Source organism: Ambystoma mexicanum, chromosome 1p (assembly GCF_040938575.1).
Source record: "Ambystoma mexicanum isolate Mex_15411 chromosome 1p, UKY_AmexF1_1, whole genome shotgun sequence".
Classification (NCBI taxonomy): Eukaryota; Metazoa; Chordata; class Amphibia; order Caudata; family Ambystomatidae; genus Ambystoma; species Ambystoma mexicanum.
In genome coordinates, this window is record NC_090921.1 from 297,571,963 (window position 1) to 297,598,107 (window position 26,145).

The following is a 26,145-nucleotide window of genomic DNA, read 5'->3' on the forward strand; positions in this document are numbered from 1 at the left end:
TGTGGGGGGCATATCACCTTGTTCGCATAAAACAGGGGGACAAATGGAAAAACGCTTTTCGCACCAAATACGGCTGGTACGAATATCAAGTAATGCCCTTTGGCCTATGCAACGCGCCTGCAGCATTTCAATACTCCATGAACGTAGTCTTACGGGAATTGATTGATGTCTGTACTATAGTGTACGTCGACGATATTCTAGTATATTCCGCATCAAAGCAGGACCACGTTAAACACGTCCGATCCGTATTGGAGAAACTCTGTCAACACCAGCTCTACGCCAAGCTTGAAAAGTGCTCATTCCACGTCTCTGAGGTGGAATTCCTGGGCTTTATTCTCAGCCCGAATGGAATCTGAATGGATGTACACAAGGTAGATGCTATCTTGAACTGGCCATCCCCAAATTCATTCAAGGGGGTTCAAAGTATGCTGGGTTTTGCAAACTTCTACTGCCGGTTCATCCGGGATTTTCTCAAATCGTGCATCCCATAACATCATTGCTAAGGAAACGCAACAAAAGGTTCTAGTGGACAACAGAAGCCGAGGAAGCTTTCCAGGAACTCAAAGCAACCGGAACCTCCAGTACCTAAAAACGGCAAAGGCCCAATCCTCACGACAACTACGTTGGGCTCTTTTTTTTGCTGAATATGACTACGTGATTACATTTCGACCAGGGGTGAAAAACGGGAAGGCTGATGCCCTTTCCCGTATTGGGGTGGAAGAGCACGGGTATCAGCCCCCTGACCCAATAACAATCATCCCAAGTGACAAGCTCCTACGAATCACAGCAACCATAACTCAGAAAGAATTACATGAAGAAATCCAAAATCTGATGAGTCCAGAGCAATTACAAGCGTGGAGTGCACAAGGAGAACATTACATGATAAAAGATCAGTTGCCCTACTTCAGGAATCGTTTATTCTTACCAAACCAAGAACTACGAGACCAAGTCATGTCCGGTTATCATGATTTCTTGATCGAGGGCCACCCCGGAATTGCTAAAACCCTAGCTAAGGTAAAACGAAATTATTGGTGGCCCAGGTGGCGTAAAGACATTATCCAATTCATCCTATCTTGTGGAGTGTGTGCTCAAAACAAGTCATCCAAGCAGAAACTGTCTGGCCTATTACAACCATTGGAAATCCCACCAGCACCCTGGCACATGTTGCCCTCGATTTTATTACTGACTTACCACCCAGTCAAGGGTTTAACACTATTCTTTTGGCAAAGGTATTTCTTGAAGGCATCGTACGGCTCCATGGGTTTCCTTCAGTTTTAGTCTCAGACCGAGGTACTTAATTTGTATCTAACTTCTGGGGATAATTCTGCTCTATGGCCCAGATCGACATCCGGCTATCCACCAGTCACCATCCCCAAATGGATGGTCAAACTGAGAGGACAAATCAGACGCTTGAGCAGTATCTGCGTTGCATGTTACACCAAGCTGAAGGAAGCTGGTTTGACCTATTATGGATAGCTGTATATGCTTATAATAATTCCCTACACACCAGCACTGGACAGACACCCTTTTATACCATGTATTGCAGGCACCCACGTACTTCTGAGTTGGACGTTCCTACAACCCTGGAAATGCCAGCAGTCAAAACCTTGCACACGACCATTTCTCAAACCTTTAAAAGGGCAGCTGAACACCTACTCCAAGCTAAGAATCGCCAAAAGAAGTTTTCTGATCAACACAGAGCAAAGGCCCCCAACTACCAAGTGGGAGACAAAGTCTGGCTGGCATCTAAACACGTGTCCATTAAAGGAACCCGAACTTTCCGTCCAAGATACCTGGGTCCATTCACCGTCACCTCTGTGGTAAATCCTGTGGCGGTCAGACTAGTTTTGCCGTCAAACATGCACATTCATCCTGTGTTCCACGTGTCTCTCCTTAAACATGTTCAACCTGGGACCCGGGTAGCAACGCCACTGCAGCCAGTAGTAGTCGCCGGGGAGCCAGAATTCAAAGTCAAGGACATCCTGGATTCAAAGTACATCAGATCCAAATTATACTACTTAGTAGACTGGAAGGGGTATGGTCCACAAGATAGGACATGGGAGCCTTGTGAGTACATCCATGCACCTCGCTTGCTTAGACGATTTCATCAAAACCATCCAAACAAACCAGGACAGACAGAAGAGCCACCTTGAGAAGGGTCGTGGTTTTCATCAAAACCATCCAAACAAACCAGGACAGACAGAAGAGCCACCTTGAGAAGGGTCGTGGGGGGGGGGGGGGACGCTGTCATGATTCCTCCCCCTCATGTCCCCAGCCCTCCAAGATGTTAGGCTGGAGCCAGGCCATGATCACCTATATGGCCCTCAAGGGCCTCTCCATCCCTCCAAAGACCCACTTGTTGTCAGACTTGGCGCTTGTGGCACCAGACTCACTCACTCCCATAGCAGGAGGGGATTGGGGATTGGACTTGTAGTTCATTGATGGGACAAGATGGATGCCCCCACATATTTCGGTTCTCAGAACTGCATGTGCAGTCTAGTCTTTTGGGTGTGGTTCAGCCCAGAGACACCTGGGATACTCAGAGACTATTTAAGCCACGCCCAGGCTGAGAAACATACTTTGTGTTTTCTGCACCTGCAGCGTGACACTCACCGTGTTCGGATTGGTCTCCAGTAGGCATGCATCTTTCTTCTGCGCTCAGCTCCTGCAAGAACAAGAACACCGTTAGGAACAGCCTTACCTTGCAGCGCTTCTGCCCATCATTCATCGTTTCTCCTGTTCTGCGTGCATCTTCGCTGGTGTCATTCCCATCCCGGCACGTCGCTTCCTAAGAAAAAGGGAAAAGAACAGAAAAAAGGCATTAGTAAGCATTCAGCAAATCTTCGCTTATTTTTAAAGACTTTACAAGCTTCAAACGCTTACCTGAATCCCAGCCGCTCTGGGGGAACTTCTCATCCATCTGCAAGAGGGAAAAGACACTCCAGGTTAGCGTGGAAACATCTAGAGGCGCCGCATAAACGTCGCGGCACCTAAAAGACACAGAAAAAGAACTCAGTTCAATACAAATACGAAAGGGTCGCATCGCGCATCGCGCTCTCACTCACCTTCAGCGCTACTCATCTCAGCAGCACGTCGCCATCCCCGGACGCCGGCCATCATCTAAGGAAGGAAAGGAAGGAAGTTAGAGAACTGTTCAAAAGACTCATTATACTTACCTGTTGGACTCTTTCCAGTGAAGTAACTAGGCAGCAATGAGCCTGCATCAATCAACGTTCCCCTGCGCTGAAATCAGGACGGAGAGCACACTTTCCAAGAAAACAAGGTGAGCTGTGGATCAAAGGGAAGGGTTGAACCCCGGAGAAGAAGGGGTTCAAGCACACAGATACAATAGGGAGTTCAATCCTGTGTTTCAGGCCCAGTCTCCAGTCGAGTAGACTCCAGGGAAGGGTTCGAGGTCGTAAGAGGTCCGAACAGGCTGAGTGACGTCCCCGTGGATACCAGATAAGCATTACAATTAAATTAAGGAAATCAATGTGATAAAAGTGTGAAGCTGCATTCTACGAACTGTTTACTACATGATATCTTGAACTTTAAAGGAATACTGAGAGCCCCTGGTTGTGTGACCTGTAATGGGTGGACCCATGGTCTAAAACTGCACCTTGATCAGAGAGCTGCTACTTGTGATGCAAAGGAAAAGTGAATGTTAAGTTCCTGGTTGTGTGACCTGTAATGGGTGAACCTGTGCTCTAAAACTGCGCCTTGACCAGAGAGCTTCTTGATATTAACAAGGACGTTTGCTGTGGTGACAACAGGAAAGCAAATGCCATCACAATTGGGGAAGGGAGTCCCAACTTGTGAAAGACCAGTTGACAGAGCAAAGCTGCAAGATACATCTATTTGAATTTACCATTAAGCTTGGGGAAGAGAACCCTAAGCCTTGGCATCTTGAACTGTGTTTTCCGGGTGTTGTACTCAAGATACTTCATTTATATAGTGACACTGAACTTGGGGAAGGAAAACCTAGATTTTGGTGCCTTGGTACTCTGTTTCCCTGGAACTGTGTTGAACTTGGGCAAGGGCAATTGAACTGTATTTCTTTTGATGCTTGATGAAAGACAAATTGGACTTTTTTAATGAACTTCTTAACACTTGCAAAAGGAGGCTGAAGAAATAAGCCTGAGCTAGAAGCGGCTCAGACCTTTATGTTGGAACCACTATTTAGATTATAGTTAATATCCCTACACATTGTTTGGATTAGTTGTGAGGGCACGTATAGGATTTTGACACAGACAGACTTTTAGGTTGAACATAGACTTTTCCTTAGTTTCTTTAGGTAGGGAACTCGCTACATAGAACAGGGAAAGTTAGGGCTTAATCCATCCTGACCTTTTCTTTAATAAAATACTGTTCAACTTTCAATCTGTTGCCTGTGTCTCCTTCCATGATGCCAACCTCACAGTAGCCAAATTAAGTAAGCCACTTTTCTGTACTATTGATATACATATGCCTTACGAACTTCTCATGAGACTCCAGGCAGCGTGATCAGACATGAATTACAAGTTACTCACCACAGTGACTCTTCTACTCAAGACAAACCCACACACCATCCTTCCCTGTCTACATAGAGAAGTGCTTTGCAGTGCAGGGAGGCAGTGTGCACTTATGTGGACAGGGACTTTTACATGGCGTGGATGTTGGTCTCCATAATTTCTATTGTTATTGTTGCTCGGCAAAGGCTGTTCTCTATGATGTCCTGCAGCCAGGGCACCCCATGAGTCTGCATCAGTGACTAAGTATTCTCAGTGCAAGAGTGTAGCATCCCGACAACAATGGTAAGTCAATAAGAAAACTGCTTTATTGGTTTCAGGGTAAAGTTAGAAAGATAACAAGGGAGAGCAGTGCAGTAGCATCTTTCCAGTTAGGGATCCCATCCTGTCTCCTAACAATGATCCCTGGAACACACAGCCCTTCAGGTGCCACATTCTACTTTAGATTCCACCCACTGAAGAGGAGCACTCAGCCACATACTGCACAGAGTCACTGTGGTGAGTAGTTAGTTCTAATGCTTGATACACAGGGCAGAGAAGGAGGACCCATGTAGGGTATATATTGTTTGTTTGTTTGTTTATTTTATTTCTATAGCGCACCAGACCCTGAGGTATCTGGGTACAATTTGGTCACAAAAAAAGGTTACAGGAAAAGGCATTAGACATATTGTGGTTACATAGGTGGAAGTGCATATGACAGGCATACAGTTGAACATGGTAATACAGTTAATCATGATGATACTTTTGAGTTAGATAGGAGGCATGCGGTAGACAGATGCATTTGTAGGAAGTGAGGGTGAGAGTTCCTTATCTCAGTTAGTTTTTGCTAATCAGCCAGGAGATGACGCCTTTCCAGAAGTTGGAGAATGGTTGGGTTGTCTTGAGAACAGGAGGGAGGGTGTTCCACAGTTCGGCCTCCATGACAGGGAAGATACTCCCTCCTGATCTTTTTAATTTGTATCTAGGGACCTGTAAACAGGGCATGTGAGCTGATCTGGTGGTGTACGTGGTGGATCTGATGGAGAATGTTTCAATTAGGTAGGGTGGTGCTGTGTGGTTCAGTGCTTTAAAGGTAAGGCATGAGGTTTTTAGCTCAATTTTTTATTTAATAGAGAGACATTTGTGTTGTCTTCTTATTGCTGAGATGTGCTCTCTTTTTTGGTAGATTTAGGGCGGTGCTAAGAGCATTGTTCTGCAATATTTGTAGTTTGTTGGTCACCAACTTACTAGCGCCCAGATAGTCTGTTACAGTAGTCCAGTATGGACAGTATAAGTGCTCTGGCTAGGATGAGGCAGCTTTCTGTTGAGAGCAGTGGTCTACAAACTCTTATTTGCCTGTGTAGGCAATGGCTGAGTAGGTTGCGTTGACTTGTTTGTGTAGGTTGGAGGTGGCATCCAGGTAAAAACCAAGTGTTTTTACTTCTTTGTCCACATGGATATTATTCCCGTCTATGTTGAAGGAGTTATACCTAGGGTTTATCTTGTTTAGGTTGGCTGGGGAACCTAGCAGCAGAAGTTCCGTTTTGTCATCATTCAGGCAGAGGCCATGGGTGGCCATCCATCCCTGACTGATTAGGTACATTTTGTTCACAAGCCGTACATCTGTGTCATAGATGCCTGTTAGAGGGAGGCGGATCTGGGTGTCATCTGCGTAATTTGTGTAGGTGACACCCAGATGGTCCAGTTCATCAAACAGAGGCTTTGTGAAGACAGTATAAAGGGTGGGGGACACGCATGAACCTTGTGGCACTCCACATGTCATTGGTATGGGGTCAGCTGCTGCAGTCGGCGAGAAGACTCGCATGGTCCTATTGTTGAGGAATGATTCGATCCATGTGATTGCCGACTGAGAGAAATGGGCTGCTGTGGTGAGGTGGTCGCAGAGTACTCTGTGGTCCACCAGGTCAAAAGTCTAGAAGGAGTAGGATTGCAATTCTACCTTTGTCTTTTAGATCGTCAATCTGGCTTTTTAAATCAATCAGGGCCGTTTCGGTCCCATGTTGAGGTCTAAAGCCAGATTGTCGAGTTCCCAAGAGCTGGTTCGTCTCTAGATATTCTTGGATTTTCAGGTATGCAACCCTATATAGGATCTTCAGCAGAAATGGGATTGTTGTAATTGGCCTGTAATTGTTAGGTATAGTGGGGTCTAAGGTTTGTTTTTTTAGTAATGGAAGTACCCAGGATTCCTTCAAGTTGCTGGGTACAATGCCTGTTGAGAAGGAGATGTTGATTCATTTTGTTAGGAAGGGGGCTAGGTCTCTGGCAGCATCTTTGATGATCTGTGCCGGGCAGCTATCTCTGTGGCATCTCGTGGGTTTCAGGGGGGCAATGATTTTTTGTACTTCTGGTACAGATAATTTTGAAAACATTAAGCCATGGGGACATTCAGTGAGATGCTCAATGGGTGGGGAAGTTGAGGCTATGTTGGTTAGGTTGCGCCGTTTGTTTGCTATTTTGGTTTGAAGAGTGTCAATTTTGTTGGTGAGAGCATTCTGGATGCTCGTACACCAGGGTTTGTCTTTTAGGCATGAGTCGGGAGGGGAGTTAGGTGTCTCCATTTCTCTCAAGATGATGAAGAGCTCTTTGGTGCTGTAGCTAGCTTGGTTAATTCTGTTATTGTAGGTATCGAGCTTAGTGCGGATGATCTCCTCTTTGTATTTAGCTGAGAGGTTGGTCAGGTTGGTTTTGTTCTCTAATGATGTTTCAATATTGACTGTAGTTTCCTTTTTTCAGATCAAAGTGTTTTTAACTCGGGGTGATCCAGGAGTTCAAGTGGGCTCTTGGTTTGCATTTGCGCATTTTGATAGGAGCAACTGCATCTAAGGCTTTGGACATAGTACGGTTGTAAGAGTCTACTAGTAAGTTAGGGTCTGTAATGTTCAGGAGAGAGTTTAGGGTGGGGCTCACCCGGGGCATGATTGCCTCTGCAGTGATGTTTCATTTGTTTCTTGTTAGGCACAGCGGTGCTATGGTGCTAGTTATGTTAGGTGGGTTGTTCGTGGCTACCTCGAATGAGATGAGGTGGTGATCAGTCCGTGGGTGGTCTGGGTGATTTTTGCAGGAATCCGTGATTGGTTAAAGTGTTGGCTAGTGATGCTGCTTGGGGGTCATTCGGGTCAGTGAAGCCTAAGTTGAAGTCACCCAGTATAAGGATTTGCGAGGAGGTTTTGGTATTATCGGTTTGTAGAATTATCATATCTTCCTCAAATGAGCTTATGGGCCCCGAGGGTCAATAGGTTAGGTGAATTGTGATGGTGCTTTTATGCGAGATCTGTAGTTTGGCGGAAAGTAGTTTGCAGGAGGAGAGAGAGGGTGAGGTGATTATCCTCATGTCAAGAGTATTTTTGAAGATGATGGTGATGCCCCCTCCTCTGGAGTCGGGTCTGTCCACTCTAATGATGGAGAAATTGTCTGGCACTGCTAGTAAGAGTGAGGGACCGGCCGCGGCATGCAGCCAGGATTCAGTTACTGCTACGAAGTCCAGATTTTTGGCCAGGATGATATCTGCAATTTCTGTGGTGTGAGCTATCAATGATCTAGCATTTATTAGAGCTCCCTTGATCGTGAGGTCAGAACTGTGGGAGGTGCTAAAACTCGACTTTGATAGAGCCTTGGTTTGGGTAGCTTATGTTTTATTTGTGGATGAGATCCATGTCGTTTTTTGTTTTTTTTGCTGGAATAGGTTTGCTGTAATTGTTTTTGGTTGGTGGTAGGTTGTTGGTAGGTAGCCTAGAGTGGAGTCTATGGTTCCTGTTGTTGATGTGGTATGGTGGTTTGGTGTGTGTAGCCAGGGAGGGAGTTGAGGGCGATGAGGCAAACTCGTTAGTAGGTTGGTCTATCGCAAGCTTGTTGAGTGAGGGGTTCTTAGAGTGATCTGGGGTGTTAAGGCATAGTTTTGGTAGGAATGCGGTGGGTCTGATTGAGGCCTTCAGAATGTCGAGGTTTAGCGAGGGTAGGAAGGACTTGGCTCTGATCGTGGATGCCAGGTCATTGGTTGGGATCATGGCTAAGTGGAGGTGGTGCCTGCTTGTGTGGTATGGAGGTGGAGAGTGCCAGTGGGCATCTCCTGAGAGGCTTAATACTAGTAACAGTATTGGGAGTGAGGTGTACATGTTGTGCACTTTGTACCATGGCCTTGCACATAGGCAATTTCAGATGGGAATTACGGCATGTTGCGCATGGCATTGTATTGTAGTGTTAGGCATGGACTATTGAGGGCATGTCAGATGTGCCTTTCATTCCTGACTGAACATGTCCCCCCCCCTTTATGTTTCCTGGCCATTTCTTTATTTTCTTGCTAATTTTGCCTCATCACTCCTGCTGGAATACATTCTGTGCATTTTCCGCTCTATCACTCATGAACCCACCCTCGCCAAAAAACAGTTAGTTAATGAACCCTTGTTCTAGTGCAGCTGTCTCCAGCCTGTGGCTCTCTAGAGGTTTTGGACTACAACTCACATGATCCCTCACTGTTCACTTTACCGGCTGTGGCTGATGCACTATGTGCCAGCATGTGTAACCCCGAAAACATAGACAGATATCCCAAAGACTGTGGAGTGATTTTCTCAAAACTAAAACAAGGCTAACAGATAGGCACACTGTTGTGTTGATGTGTTCAGATTGAGGAATCAGCAGCGCATGCCACAAACAAGAGTTGTAATATGGTTCTACTTCTTGCGAAGGTGGGTTTATAAAATAAGAAAAAAATACTTATAGCAATTACTGCGAACAAGGAAACAAAAATGCCCATGATTTTAAAATGAAAAAGTATTTTTACTTCACTAGAAATAACCAAGTTGGCAGCGAGAACTATTTTTTCTACTCCCCAAATAATCCTTTAAAGCCCTACTATGCAAGGTCCACAATAAAATACTCCCAAATCGAAGCCTTATCAGCATCCCTGCCTGCAGGAAATATTCTCTTTATAGTTTCATTGGTGAAGCCAGAAGACTCTCCTTCCAGCTATCTCTTTCCTTGGGGGTTTTGACGGGGCGTGGTGTGGATCTTTCAACTCCCACCCCCAGGATTCTCACCTCTGTAGGTGCTGTATGATGTACCGCAGTGTGGCCCGATTCTCCTGTGGAAGGTCCTGGAGTAACACGTTCAGCTTCTTCACCATGTCCATCACCTCCTTGTCTGTCTCGGGCCCTTTGTCCACAAGCTCCTGGGCCTTGCCACGCCCGCCCTGCAGACTCTCCTTGGCCAATCCCATCAGACCGTTGTACAGATGGAACGGCATGATAGGCTCCGGCAGCTGAAAACAATTAGAAAAAGCTTTCATATCATTGGTTCAAGGAGATCCTGCCCAAGCACAGATAACACATTCAAGAAATACTCTGAGATGTCATTGTGGCACCAGGTGGTAAATCATGGAAATGGGTCATATATATAGACACTCTTTTGTGCAATATAGGGCTTCCTCACTTATTGAGTAAAGATGTTGTAATATCTGTAGAGACAATTAGGATGATCAAGAATAAGCTTGATATTCTGTATTTGGAGACCCGATATCAGATTCTGTGAAATATCTAGATTCCCAGGATATCTATCGTTCAAAAGTAAATTTGCACCAGATCATTATTTAAACAAAAGGTTCCTGAGTTAATCATGCTTTGTACATAAAGTTGAGACGGGATGTTTCGCCGGTAGCAGAGTGCTCGAATACATGGTGTACCAGAGCTACCAAATTGTGCTTGTTTTGCCGCACGGTAGTGGAATCTTACTCTAAAATTGTTTAAAGTATTTATTTTGTTCAAAGTACTTATCGTTAACAGGTGATTTATTTCTATAACTTTTCTCTCTTATTGTCTGACTCCACTTTTTTCTGTCCCTTTCTGTGAGCTCTGAGGCCCATGGCGTATATCGCTCTATAAAAACTGAAAATAAATAAATCCCATGTTCTATTTAAGAATAACACTCCACAATTGAAGCATACGTGAAATGACAAGTTTCAAGGACTTGAAATTTGCTTTTTTAAGCTTTCTGTATAACGCCTGGCAGATTAGATAAAAGTTTGAAAATATCCTAGCTGCTAGATGAAAATGTTTACGCATCACAGACTTTTGACATGTTTTTATTTTCTATTAAGTTGGCTCCTTGTAAGATGCCTTATGTATACATTGATGAATTGTGTTTTATATCTCTGCATTCAATTAAGTTGTATACGAAATTCGATGAACTTCATAAGATTGTCATGCCATACTTTTATAGGCGTTTACCCAGAATAAAGTTAGTCTGAATTTGACTGTTGAGTGACTGAAGTGGATGGTGCATCCTGATGAGTAAGATCAAGGCGGTCAGTGAAAAGCGAGATTTGAGCTCCTATGCCACAACGCTTCCATTCAAGCCCGATAGCATACGCAAAGGCGCCCATTGCAAGTTGGCATTGCCACACTTTGATGTTGAGCGCCTTCATTTGTGCCGTTATCTGGTGGATTGTTTGTGGTTTTGTACATGTGGGGGGATTTATACCCATTTGGGGCCTCGCCCTGCTGTGCTCTTTTGATGTTCATCGTGAGGCCTAAACCTTTTGCATGGGATTGCGCCCTTGCTGTGGCAGCCTAATGGCTGGCAGCCCCTGGCACGCCTGACTTCGCTAGAAATGTTCAAAGAACAATCTATGGACAGGCTGTGCCTTCTTAGTCAAGCATGCACGGTCTGGAACTCCTTTCCAGTTCATACTGCAACTGGGAAGTCTCTTTTTTTCTGGATATTTCGATGCATGGAGTAATTTTGCAATATTGGATTTCTGCATTTTAAATACAATTGTGCACAGCACCCTAATGACAAACAGGTCTGTGCTGTAGGAAGATTTTAAACATTCCTAACAAAACCTGCAGGAGGTTTGTCTGTCAAGACCAAATCCCTTCAGCCGTGCCTGCTTCAAACGCTCAGTGTTATGCTGTCAAAGCTGTAGGAGTCTGGACACCGTTGCTTACCCCAATGCGGCCTGCATCTGTTACAGCCTCTCTAGGCTCTGGATCTGGGGAGTAAGGGTGCGCCTAGATTTGGGCCTTATGGGTGCGCTGGGTGGGGCGCTCCTGTGACCCCGGAACATGACCTGGAAATGTTCTGCTGACATTAGACGAGCTTTTCTGCTACACATTAGTTTCTTACCTGCCGTAGGTAGAGCTTTAGGACATTGCTGAGGTCATGGGGTGAGGCATGCGACAGCTCCACTAGCTCCTTTCCATTCTCGAAGGCCTGACAAAGCTTCTCCACGCGGGTCTTCACCCCATTCACACGGTATATTCCCTGTGAACAGCAAAGATGTGGAAGCAAATCACAGTTACTCAACTTGGACTGTTTCTTCTTGCAGGGCAGTGCTTCTTGTGTTTTTCATGCCAGCAAACCATGCTGACCGCCACCCTAAAAACACTTCTTCATCCTAACTGTAGTCCTCCTTCTGAGCACTCCCCCTACAACCTACCCTGGCTGTAGATTTCCTCACTTTGCCATCTCGCACCCCAACTAAGGTCTAGCCACTTCTTTAACAGAGTTTATGTTCCCCACAGTTTAAGCCGACTCCAGCACTGCCACCTACCTTCTCGGTCATCCGACTGATGAAGCATGTGTCAGTTGAGGTTTTTGCTGCTACTTTCTTTCACCCTGCTGTACCTTTGGCTGACTCACACCCTGACACAGCCCTCTCTAACCTTCATCTCGCTCGATCTCTAAGACTCTGGATGCCCTTGCCCCTGTCATGAGGCTCCGCTTGAAGCCCAAATCCAAGGGCGGCACAGAGGAAGTGGAGGGCCTCAGCCGCACCCCCTGACAAACTGGCCTGCCGCCTACTCCAACAGCAGTACCCACTCTGTCCTCTCTAAGAAGAGAGCCTACATCCAAGTCTGCATCTCTGCGGCATCTAATAACTCGGCCAAACGTTTCAAAATCTGTAAGGAGCTGACCAATCCGGCTGCTGTCTCTACCTCTACCTCTCCTGTTCCCTCCCAGGCTCTCTGCACGACCCTCTGCACGCCTTTGGCCTCTCATTTCACTACTAAAACTCAGGACATCCTGTCCACCCTCTCGTCCTCTACCTCCTCTTTTTCCTCCTCTACCACACCTGGCCCGTCTGAGGCTGTCTCTCCTCCTCCTTTCTCCCCTGTTCACCCCTGACAATGTTTCTAGACAAGTCCGATCTATGAAAGTCTCATCAAATTAGGTTCTCCCCTGATTATCCATAACTATCAAGGACCAGATCAACACCCTTGCTCCAGCCTTGGCCGACTTCTGCAATCACTCCTTTGCCATTGGAACTTTCCCCTCCCCCTTAAGCACTCTCTTGTGCACCCCCTTCTAAAGAAATCCTCGGCCAATCCTTCCTCTCTGGCTAATTATCGCTCAATCCCCATCACTCCTTTCCTGGACAAACTCTTGGAAAGGCTGGCCATCTCCCAGCTTAATCTATATACTGAATCTGTTGGTTGCCTGCATCACCACCAGTCTGGCTTAAGAGCTGCCTGAAGCACGGAAACTGCTCTCCTGAACACCCGTGAAGAGTTGCTCTCCAATCTTGACTGTAATCTCCCTTCTGTCCTCATTCTACTTGATCTATCCTCTGCTTTTGACATGGTCAACCATACCACCCTGCTGAACCGTCTCTGTGACAACCTTGGTAGTACTGATCAGCCCCTGGCCTGGTTGACCTCCCTTTTCACCAACCGACCCTCTCAGGTCCAACTGGGGTCTTTCCTCTCTTCTATCTCTCTCTCTACTTTTGGTGTTCCCCAGGGGTCAAACCTCTCTCACTGGATCTTCTACCACTACCTGGCACCTCTTGTCCACTGCATCGCTACTTTCTGCTCCAATTTTCAATGTCATGCGGATGACAATCAGCTCTCTTTCAGGCTCCCCTCAGCCACCTCTGCTTTTTCTCTCATACCAGATTGTTTGGCCGCAATTCAGGAATAGTGTGCCACCAATGATCTCTGCCTTAATGCCAGTAAGACTTAGATCCTCCTCATTGGGACACCCGTTCCCTCTTTTCCTCTCTCTCTGGCTGCCCTCTCTGTGACCTCTTCCTGCTCCTTCCTGTGAGGCCAAGAACCTTGGGGTCATCTTCAACTCCACCCTCTTCTTCTCTGCTCACATCTCTGACGTCTCCAAGAAGTCAAACTATGAGCTGCACCTTCTCAGAGGCATTCTTCCTTTTCTCACTTTCCCCCTCTCTAGTCCTCTCTAGGCTAGACTATTGCAACCGCCTCTTTCTAAATCTTCCTGTTTCTACACTTCGCCCTTTGCAACTTATCCAGAACAGGACTGTGAGACTTGTCCTGAGCCTCAAGCTCAGGGATCGTATCTCTCCAGCTTTGAAATCTCTTTACTGGCTCCCTGTGGCTGCAAGGATCAACTACAAGACCCTCTGCATTGTCCACAAGGCTTTCTCGGGCCTGCGACCGGTCTACCTCCAACTTTCTCTTCCAAAACATCTTCCTTCTCAAGCTCTCTGCTCATCCACCTGCAGCTCTCTGAGGGTCAGATACATCTTCAAGCAGAGAGTTGGGGGCAGATCTATCTCCTCGGCTGGGGCCTCCCTCTGTAACAGCCTCTCTGCCTCTCTCAAACTGGAGCAGAACCACATCCAGTTCCGGAAGCAACTCAAGATTTTCCTTTTCGCTTCCACTCTCTCTCTTCCTCTCCCCTGCTGATGCACCTGACTGCTCCACGACTGGTCACCTGGCCACCCTGTGAACTCTGGCCCAGGCTCCTTCATGCCCAGTTGCCGTTGCACTGCCTCCGTGCTCCCCAGCACTTAAGGGTCTGTCTGCAACCCTACAGTCCCTTCCCTCTGTACTTAAGAGCCACCCGCTGGCTGCATTTGTGAGGTCACTGCACTTCCTCTTTCTGCTCCCCCTGGCACTTCTCCCCCTCCCTCTTCCCCACACTTGCGATCTGAATGCCACAAGGCCTAGCAATATCATTATTTTGTCCTCCCTTGTTTCCCCTTCCGTGTCTTGTTAGGCCTAGAAACACTTGTGTACAGGCACGTTGTAAATGCCACATCATATCATAAGTGTTCTGTTTTTAGATCTCCTCTGTGCCTCAATTGCAAACCTCAATTTGAAAACCTACTACCTCATCCCAGCTTAGATTTGTTTATTTTTAATATTTTGTAAAGAGATAACACTAATCTCCTATGTGATTGGCAGTCCCATGTAAAATGGATATTAAAAACCCTAAAAAGCCTCCAAGTTGATTGCAATATAATATGGCATTACTTCAGCAATATTCCTTGCCTAGTCAACTTATCAGGGAAAATATACATTCAGTCATACAAGGGTAAATTTATAGAAATAAAGAACTTTACATATTGCCTTCACGTTCTATGTTACAAAATGTTCCCTATGGTAGAGTTGACTGAGGCAGTAGAGACTGTGTGAGTGTAAGTCATCATCACCTTCATAGTCATGGCCCGCCGCTCGATTTCGGAGATGCACTTTTTGATTATAAATGGGATCCCATCAGAGCTATCCTGCGATGTCTGCAAAAAGTCTCTCCCGAAGAGCAGCAACTTGCCCTGGAGCTTCTTGTGACCACATTGGATGGCCAAGTTCTCCAGACACTTCTTATGGCAAGCCAGGTAGCACTGCGGAGAAAGACAGAGATTGTGTGATGTTGTTGCCAACATTTGATGGAATGCAGTTGCAAGCCATTTCGAGTAAATGTGGTTTAGTGCATCTTCACTTGTTTCATATCTAATTCTGTCACTAATACATTAATCCAGCCAATCACTGAGGGATTTTGAAATCCTACATTTAAAGTTGATTCTGCTTTTCCGTATTGGGCAAGACGGCCCATCCGTTCACCTAGGAGTTGTTAGGATCAATTCACAGTGCAGTAGTAGACTATTATTAAACACTATCCCACTGACCACATAATGAATCCCAGAAGACTTTTTTGATAATCCACTACTAAATGCTACAATAAGGATTCATCAATATCATTGAAAAAAAGCAAAACGTATGTTTTTAATGAAAGGCCTTGGGTTTCACTTTGGATAATGGAGATCCTTTCCAACTGTCAAAAGAAGACAGCCTGGAGTTCTACCAAATAAGAAGCGTTTTTCTTAGGTCTTTCAATACCATTTCTACTTATCCATCTTTCTTATGTTCAGTACAAACAGACCTACTGACAATACACCAAAGGAATGTCCAAGCTAGAGGGGTCATCTTAACAGCCCAAAAGACAACCGACCTACTGACCATACACAAAGGAAGGTCCAAGCTAGAGGGGCCATTTTAAGGGCCCAAAAGACAACAGATCTACTGACAATACACCCAAGAAAGGACCAAGCTAGAGCGGCCATCTTAAGGGCCCAAAAGACAACGGACCTACTGACAATACACCCAAGGAAGGTCCAAGCTAGAGAGTATATCTTAAGGACCAAAAGCCAATCTCATAAATTCCAATGAAAGGGTTTCTTCTTCATGACCATTAACCACTGACTCCAAGAAACACAATCAATCCACTCCACGGGTCTGGCTGGCCCATGTAAGGGCCAGAATTGTATTACTCATTCAACAGGGGGGACCCATTTTTTGCAATTCTGCAATTCCTGAAGAAGGGTATTTTTCAATTCAAAACGTAGAGATACCCCAAAGCAGGACTTTTGACATGAAACAAAAAGCTTCCTGAAACGAACAAAGTTATTTGTAAAGTACTTGACAGAATTTCATTTTTTGTTTTGTGAGAATGTATTAGTTTATTTTTTTGCATATATCAATTATTGATATTTGAATGTCATCACAACACATTTTTCTCTTTTTCTTATATGTTAGAATATATTACAATTTAGTCAAGGGATGTACCCTGAAATTTAGAATTGCGATATGGAATTGTGGATTGAAAGGGATTATGTTGTTAATAAAAAAGATGATGATTATGTGAGTTTGATTAAAATTCAGTGAGATTGATTCTCGAGGAGAGTGCGCTGCGGCTCATATAAATCATTTTTGTGACCAATAAATCAGAACAGTTAGGGATAGCTGCTGATGTCCCGAAGGCGCTTGCATTCATACTATAATATCCTAACGGTAAATAAACTTCTTAGACATTGCTTAATAAACGATATTGACTTTGTATTGCGGCTCACATACTTATTGGTTATGCAGCTAGAGTGTGATTATATGACCAGATAGGGAAAATGGCTGAGGAGATCCCCTTGGAGCCAAAGAAAGGCCTGCAACCACTAGACACTGAACACGGTGGTGCTGATGGCTCAAGCTGCCGTACCTGGCAGATCAGTAGTCTAACTCGAGGGGCGCGGAGCCTGAGTGGTTTGGCAACATGTGCACGTGGTGTGCCACTGCTGACAATTAGGTGAAGCCGCTGAGATGACGGAGCACAAGCAAGGGAGCAAAGACTGGTGTATGTTTATATGTAAAGGCCATCATTGAACAAAGCCAAAGGAAACATCAAGGAACATGTGCATTCTGATACTGAGAAAAAGCTCAGATCGGTAGGCACACTGTTTGATCACTCACAGAAGGTTAAAAAAAAAGCTGAATTTATTTTGAAACTGCTGCTTGCGCTCTGGAGAATTTGGGCAGAGTGACTAGTACTTATTTTTTGTGGCATGCCAGTCCTTAAGGGATAAACCCATTGGGAGATTAATGGAAGAATGTGAATCCGGAGAGAGGCAATAGACTGGCCTTTGTGTTACGGAGAACGGCCAGGATCCTATATAGCAATTAATGAAATGAGTCCTGTGGTAGGAACCATAGCGTCGAAAGGTACCTCAAGACGAGTGCTGGGACAAACAATGGTTTAGCCCAGTGGTTCGGCATACATCCTAAGGGCACCCTTTCAATGCCCATTTTTATATATACCCTATTGTCTAGAGCAGTGCCCTTACTGATTAACATGCTGCTGATAATCAGTCCCTATAGTGGCTAATTGTAAACACTGCCTCCTGTTTTGGGAAAAATTGAACTTGTGTGCGTCAACCATTGGCATGTTGAAAATATCTTGCTATGATGTCCCAAAGCTTTCAATTCCCCAAACATCAACACCATTTTAGAATGCGATTCATGGCTATGTAGTGTCTATGTGTTGTGGTGTAAATAGTGTGTCAAAGTCCCGCTGTCTAACACTGGACGACCCGGGGTAGGGCATCTCAGGAGGCTTGGCACCTCACCAAGCCAGAGGATGATGGGTCCCGGCCGGGGTGGTATGCGGGGGATCCTATGGGCATCCACCGTTAGGACATGTAAGGGTGCAGGGCACAGTCAAAATGTAATGCCTGCGCCCCCTTCTGAAATGCGGGAGCTTATTGCTCTGCGTGGCTAGACTTAAAGCGCCCAGAACATAAAAACAACTACCCCAGCGGAGGAAGAGGCCTCCCAGAACCCCTCCAAAAATACCAAAAACACAGGTCCCAGAAATAACGATAATGAGAAGCATAAAAAGGGGGAACAGCCCTTTCGTAAAACCCAGCCATGGGCGGCTAAGTCTAATACCCAAAGGCATAACAAAAACCACAGTTCAAAAGCCAACACTCCATGCAGGAATTTTGGAAAAAAAACAATGCTCCTGGGGTAAAGAATGCTGGTACAAACACACTTGCACAAACTGCAACGGTGATCACGCAGCGAGCAACTGCACCAGACTGCCAGCCAAAAACCCAAAAGACTAGTGACAACCACGCTTTTTCAACCCCAGATTTGGCACCAGGTAGAACACCGATCAACCCAAACAATTTTAGAGATGCGCTATCGAACTACCCAGACAGAGAAACCAGCAAGACTATCCGGCAGGGTTTCTCCAAGTGTTTTGTCATCCCATTTCAGGGCACAGGGTCACAGAACATCCCTCTGAACCTAAAGTCGGCCAGGGACAACCCCCAAATAGTGGAGAGCAAAATCAAGAAAGAGCTGCTTTTAGGCAGGATCGGTGGACCCTGGGACCACATGCCCCTCAGAGTACATAATATCACCACTAGGCCTGGTCCCAAAAAAAGAGCCTGGAAAAATGAGACTAATCCACCACCTATCCTGATATGATATGATTGTTTATTTATATAGCGCCTATACACAATGTGTTTCAAAGCGTTTCAAGGCAAGGGAGGCAACAAGGGAAAATACAACCACATTCTTACAGGCCATGAACAGTAAGGATGTGAAATTAACTATCGTACTCGGCCTGACGACATTTCAGATAGTGCAAGAGCTAAGACATAGATAAAGAAGGGTGGGGGGAGAGTGGGAAGGAAATGGAAACAGACAGGCAACTACCGTACTAGGCCTGACGACATTTCTGGTAGAGCCGGGGAAAAACAAAAGGTGAGGGAGAGGGGTGCAGAAAGGGAGGGGAGGAACAAAACAAGCGACTATCATACTAGGCCTGACGACATTTCAGATAGTGCTGGAGGGGTGATGGGGAGGAAAAAACAGTAATGGGAGGGTGGAGGAAACAGACGAGGTTGTTATCATATTAGGTTCAGGGACAATTCTGATAGAGTAAGTGCATAGAAGAAAGTAAGGGGAGGAGATAGGAAAAGGGAGAAGGGAAATGAGGAGAGAACAGAGAGTAAGCAGTCAAAAAGAGTGGAGAAGCAAGAGTGGAGAGCGAATACAATTGCAGAAGTCAGCAGTAACACATAATGTTGCAAGCCAGGATACAAGATGAAGATGGGAATAGAATGATTCAGGGCCACCATGAGTACAAGATGCAAAGGAAGTCCAGCATGAGAGTTGAGAAAGAGTGACGCACCGTGAATGAATGAAGTCCATAAAAGTCAAATCCAGCATTGGCCACAAGACGGTGATGGTGAAGGAAGGCACCAGGTGGGCGGGGCTTGCTAAGTGGTGAAAAAGACCAGCAGGCAGGAAGGCACCAGGTGGGCGGGGCTTAGGCTAGGTGACCTAGATCCACTTGCACCGGCTAACCATCTGCAAAGGAAAAGAAGCTGGAGGGCTCCTTAAGTAGGGAAACAGAGCGGCAAGCAGGAAGGCACCAGGTGGGCGTGGCTTGCTAAGTGGTGAAAAAGAGCGGGAAACAGGAAGGCACCAGGTGGGCGGTGCTTGCTAAGTGGTGAAAAAGAGCGGCAGGCAGGAAATTACCAGGTGGGCGGGGCTTAGGCCAGGTGACCTAGATCCACTTGCACCTGCTCCCCATCTCCCCATCCTATCCCAAAGGCCAATCCCTGAACGACGGCATTCCACTCACGGAATCTGCAGCATCCTACACACACTTCCAGGAGGCAGTAAGACTCATAGGAATGTGGCAGGAACGCCCTGATAGCCAAACTAGACATCGAATCCACTTTCACACTATTGCCAGTCCACCCAAACTCCCAGCAATGGTTAGGTTTTACGTTTAACAACAAATTCTATGTAGACAGATGCCTCCCAAATGGGGTGCGCAGTATCCTGCGCCCTATTCGAGCAATTCAGCTCCTTTTTTCAATGGTCTTTTAAAAAACATAGATCAGGAACCAAAGTAGTACACTACCGAGATGATTTTATGGTAATGGGCCCAGCAAACTCAGAAGAATGCAATGGAGCCCTGGCGAAATTAGAAGGAATGGCCGCACACTGGGGCATACTCCTAGCAAAAGCAAAAACGACCAAACCAGCCACCAACATAATTTTCCTGGGCACTGAAATTGACTCTGCACAAGGACTATGCAGGATCCCGCAAACAAAAATTGCGGAACTCTTGGAGAAGATACAAGCCCTGATAATAAAAGACAAAGGCACAGTTAAAGAATTTCAATCATTAGCAGGCAGTCTCAATTTCGCTGGCAGAGTAATCCCTCAAGGGAGGGTATTTTCCAGAAGCCTGGAACTAAAAATTTAGTTACATGGCAAAAAGGGTCCTTTTTACTGATGCAGCCGGAAGAAAGCGGTTTGGAGCCATACTAGACGCAGAGTGGGTGGCAGGACACTGGCCCAACTCATGGCAACAGGCAGGGTGGACTAAAAACATCACCCTCCTAGAATTTTTTCCCATCTTGCTAACATTATACATCTGGGGCAGGCAGCTTGCTAAAAAGGAACTCTTGGTCGGGTGCGACAACATGGCAGTAGTAGGCTCCATAAACAGAAGGTCTACCAAATGCTCTTTAGTGCTAAAAGTCGTACGAGGCATCACAGCAGTCACACTACAAGAAAACATTGTGGTCAAAGCTAAACACATCACTGGGGCAGATAATAACATTGCAGATGCTTTATCTCGCTTTCAGTGGCCAAGATTCCGGGAGCTAGCGCTGCACGCTCGGTAACAGATGACGCCAATACCGGCGGAATGCTGGGAAATAATGGGAAAACAAAAATAACAGCATCAACGCCAGCGCCAGAGAGCCCAGGCCGGGATGCACAACATGAACCAGGCACCACAAAAACGGGTGCCAATAATATAATGGCATCAACACCAGTGCCAGAGAGCCAAGGCCGGGATGTCATACAAGAACCAGGCACCTCAAAGACGGGTGCCAACACCTCCCTAGGCTCCCTCACAGAGATGGCAGGGAAAGCGCTAGCAAGCACCAACGCAGCGCAGTACAGTAAGTGCTTACAAACAGTTTTGAAAGCCACAGGCATAAAACATGTAGAGTTAATAACGATTAAAGACATAGAAATATTTTTAAAATGGGCACATGAACAAGGCTTTAAGATAGATGGGGCTAAAAGACACCTAGTTGCAGTCTCATATTTCTCAAAAATATGGGGTGATTCGGACCCCACCCAAAGTGCCCTCATTTCTTATGCATTGAAAGGTTGGGGCAGAATAAAGGGCCCCCACGTAGACACCCGCCACCCCCTTGATTTCAACAAACTGGTACAAATCGCAAACCAGCTGGAAGCCATATGTTGACATCCTTACGAGATCTTATTGTTCAGAACAGCTTTCTTCCTGGCATACTTCGGGTGTTCCATGTGGGAAAACTCATTGCTTCTAGCACCAAGGCCACCAATGGGCTGGGCATCATGGAAGTCAGGGTCAGACAGGAGAGCCTCAGCATAGAAATCCAACAATCAAAAACTGGGGCAAAAAGAACCATCAACATTTGTTGCATAGATGAGGCAGTAAACTGCCCGGTATGTATTACCAACCTCTACTATGCACAAAGACCCAAGGTTGGGGGGAGGTTTTTGATCCATAAGGACGCCTCGGCACTAAGCCGCTACCAATTCAAAGGGGTGCTGATGAAAGCAATCAACAATGCGGGATGGGATCCCAGGGGTTTTGGCACCCATTCCTTCAGAATAGGTGCTGCCACCTCAGCATGGCAGGGAGGTTTAGCGCCCCAACAACTAAAAAACATAGGGGGTTGGAAATCAGATTGCTACAAAAGATACATCAGACCGCAACTAATATAGCCAGCCACCCTCACCCTTTCTTTCTCCCTCCCTTCATACAGAAACACCAGGCGAAGGGAGGACCCGTCTTCAACCCGCATGGATAGTCGGCCACTCTTTTATCTTCAGGACGGGCCAATGGGCAGAGGAGACTAAAGAAAGGCCACCTTTCAGGAACACCATTTCCTCATGGTGGGGCTACAGAGGCCTACGATGGGCAGAAATCCACGAAACATTAGCAGATCTGGTCGCGTACAGAGACCCGCCAGAATTTCTGATCATACACCTAGGGGGCAATGACCTAGTATCCTTGGGGAGAAGAAAGTTACTTGAGGACATGTGCCCTCCCTTGCAGGTATCTCACATAATTGGAAAGGAACGGAAATATACTTCTCGGCCATCCTACCCAGAAAGAAATGGCAAGGGGCCAACTGCTACAAATCTGTAGACATTTCCAGACAGAAAATCAACAGGGGGCTGGAAAAGGTTTGTACAGCAAGAGGACTGGGCTTCATAAAGCACCCAGCCATTACACTGGGTGACCCGGACCTTTTTCACAAAGACGGCACCCACCTATCAAGCAAGGGCATGGAACATTTCTTTCGAGAAATCACAGCAACTCTAGCCTCCAGGGGTTGTCAATAGGAGATACTTTTGGGGGCATGCGGTCAGCCGTCAACCTGCCCACGTGTGGTGGCACGGGCCAGAGGGGGAAACCCCAAGACCCAGTGCCCAAAAGTATTGTTACTATCATGATATGTGATTATTGTTATTTGCATAACCATATCTGAACAATAAAACCTACGCCCTTTTATTGCCAACACTTGATAAACAATGTGTGAGACAAATTATTCTGGGTGAGGGTATGGGATCGGCATTTTATAAGTATGCATGCATATGGGTTCAGCAGTTATGGGCAATGCTGCAGTGCCGCACAAAGCGAGGTAGGGTAACTGCTGTTACCATCAGCAGGCCTGGAGAGGGGCAGCCCAACCTCTCCCCCTCTCTGCTCCTCTCCTCCCCCCAAGTCGAAGAGACACGTAGTCTGTGCAACACAATGCTGAGGAAGGGTGAGGTGTGAGCAATCACCTTACCCTTCCTTCATGCAGCAAGGTGCTAAGCACCTAAGGAAACCAACAGGCAGGCAGGGATCAGGTTCAAAGACCTGCCCCCGCCGGGGGGGCCAGATAGTTGGCTATTCGGCCGGGGGCTGAAACATAACAGCCCCCACTACTATACATATCAAAGACCCAGGGCTCCCCTGGGTCTTATAAATACAGAGCAGCATGCTCTGAGAAAACACAAACAGTTTGTGGACCGTGAACGGGGTCCCAAACACACAGGAGGTGCACTGTTTACTCAGTGCCTTCCAAACCTTTGCTTCTTTACCACAAACCCTCCCACCCTACAAATAAGGGAGAAGAACAAAGGTAAAGAAGTACAGGGCACTGTACGGTGCCCACAAGAAGTCGTGGGACATGATAAGGCAGGCACGGGCCAGAGGGCGTAACCCCAAGACCCGGTGCCCAAAATTATTGTTACGATCATGATATGTGATTATTGTTATTTGCATAACCATATCTGTACAATAAAACCTACGGCCTTTAATTGCCAACACTTGACAAACAATGTGTGAGACAAATTATTCTGGGTGAGGGTATGGGATCGGCATTTTATACGTATGCATGCATATGGGTTCAGCAGTTACCTACATACACACAGGCTCTGAGTCAGTTGGTATTGGAGTTCGGAGTCAGGAGGTTGGCGAGTGAGGCAGAAGTAGAAAAGCATGTGGTGATTGGTGAGCAAAGAGAGCACATGGCGGAGGTTGGAGATGGTTCTGGATACCAGAAGCGAGAAGGAGGCAGATTAGAAGCCCAGAGGGGGTGAAGGTGGCAGTAGAACAGTCAGAGCTGGGTGGAGTAGAGCATCAGAACAAAGACTTTGGGAAGAGAGTGGACAATTGAAAGCTTGCAACAGACATTGAGGCAAGAAGGGTTTTGAAACACATATACCTTCATTGAATAATGATTGCGAGCCTGTCTCTCTCGCACTCGCGCGCGCTCTCTATTTCTCTGTCTCGCGCACTCACCCAAAAGTGAGCGCTAGAGAGAGGGCTAGAGAGAGCAGAATCCAGGAAAAGGTACACTGGGGGCAGAGAAGGGCTTGGCAAGCCACTCTTGAGAGGAAGGAAGAGGTGAGAGATAGAAACCAGAGCCCAAGCGAGCCAGAATCTATCCCTAGAAGTAGAGATCCCAATAGGTTTGTTGCCTTTCATCACTTATGTTTTTATCTTAACCCATTCTATAAAATATGTATTACTAATTTTTCATGATGCACCATGTGCTGACCTACTAGATACTGTGCCATATCTATTTGCACTTTTAACCGTGCGCCATCTGTTGCACAGTCTTATCATCTATTAGTAAAAGGGTGCACTTTCGCCAACCCCAACAGGCACCACAATTCTTTTATTTGTATGGATGTTGTGTGTGCGCAGATATCAAGCTATTCTTACAAACAAGTGATGGCTCTAATTTGCATTTTAAATCTATTATCGACTCCAAGGCGTTGCATTGATTTGGAAGCAATTCCTTCCTCATAAAATGGAGGAAGTTTGAGAAGATCAGTTGATTGCAAAGAAATATTAAAGAACTACTTATCCAATTAAGGAATCCTATCTTTACTCAATGTGTACCCAGTAATGCTTACTGCATGTGTGTGTACATGGCGTCATGATGTATCCTAGAAATATCTTGTAGTGAATGGAAAAGCCTTTGTTTGTATGATGTGTGTGGCCTTAGTTTACCTGGAAGCTCTTTTGTTGCTGTCTTGTAAAGTACTTAATGCAATGCTCCATTGATCTAGGTACACTAATTTTGGTATTTGGTATCTCCTTTATGAGTATGGCAAAAGCTAAAAATAATTGCTTTCTGAATTCCTTTCTTTTGTCTCAGTAGTCCATCACTCTTCAGTCTGCATGCAATGACTGTTCAGACACAGATTGGGATATGATAAGAATGCTGTTAATTCAAATGATTGATTAACATGGATAAGTGATACAACTTTTGATAAAGGAAAACAAGAAACGATGGTGATACCATGATATACATAGACTCATCAGTCAAATTGGAAAAAGAAATATGTTTTGTTCCCTGACCTCAGTCCCAACACAATGCCAAGGTGAAGAGAGGGAATAGACCCACAGTAGATTCCTGTGTGCTATGAAAATGTGAGCTTCTGTTGGTCTGCAAGTGAAACACAAATCTCAGAACAAGGGAGCATTGGCTTGTTTACACTGGTTAATCAAGTTAAAGAACTGGCTTCAAATTGAAAGAAAAGTGATGTTGCAGAGTTTCTTTGAGAAATGTGAATCTTCCAAAAGTTGTTAATGCTTTGTCGTATTATTCGTTGTTCGAGTTACCATGTCAGTTCACGTTCGGCCTAGTTCCTGCAGCTGACCATCATTTGAAGGAACTGTGGATTTAAGTTGAGTGAGCAAAATAGACACATTTCAATATCACATTTGGAGTATAACTGCCTGCCACCCTTCAACAGTGAGCTAGGTTCTTGCTAAAGATAATTGATGGATTGTGGTTATGTATGTGTAAATACAATCAGATTAGTAAAGAAAGTACTGTATGTATATGCTATGTGCAAGTTATACAGTAATATTTTTATGGTCCTCACTGAAGTTAGTAGCCTCCTGGGCAGTGCACCAGGGCAGGGCGTCCTAGGAAACTCTTGTCACAAACTCATGGGAGAGTCCAGCTTTAAGATGTTTCATTGTGGTAAGACCATAACTCACAGAATCACAGAATCTATGGGTGCAGGCAACACACAAGCTTGTGCTCATTTGGCATAGAAATAAGACTATTTCCTGTGTCTCTACAGTGCTGAAAGATCTTGCAGTTATTGGAATGTACGGTCTGAGGGACTGGATTTTCCCTCACTTAGCTAAGACTACAACTCCCAAAGTCTACAGCATTCGGATAACATAAGAGTTAGCACTCACTTAAAATAGAAGGACTGCATTTCTGGTTGCCTCCTCCTATGCTGAAAGATCTTATAACCACTCCAATAGTGTTCTGAGAGGAACCACAGTGCAAAACAGATGGGAATTTGCTGGCTAGTTTAATTTAATATTAATTTAAAAACTACTTATTACATTATACTCCCTTCATGTTTTCTTGCTGTCATTTTAGTTGGCATTTATATCTATAAAAGAAGGTTCTTTAAGACTTCTTATTTCTTTTTCTTCTTTAGATATTACATACGAGGGAAATTAGAAAACATAATTTAGGGTACATTTGACAATACAGCACATACTATAA

The 26,145-nt window shown here is 45.5% G+C and overlaps 1 protein-coding gene across 4 annotated transcripts in view; it reads right to left on the reverse strand.

The window, feature by feature from the left end:
* Positions 1-26,145, reverse strand: part of ARHGAP45 (Rho GTPase activating protein 45) — a 471,885-nt gene that overhangs the window by 16,616 nt on the left and 429,124 nt on the right. For all 4 annotated transcript variants that reach the window (XM_069647375.1, XM_069647391.1, XM_069647383.1 and 1 more), the window contains 3 exons: positions 14,908-15,096; positions 11,625-11,762; positions 9,542-9,762 (listed from right to left, as the gene is read on the reverse strand). In XM_069647375.1, coding sequence (XP_069503476.1) covers positions 9,542-9,762; positions 11,625-11,762; positions 14,908-15,096 — 548 coding nt within the window. The remainder of the gene's footprint in view (positions 1-9,541; positions 9,763-11,624; positions 11,763-14,907; positions 15,097-26,145) is intronic.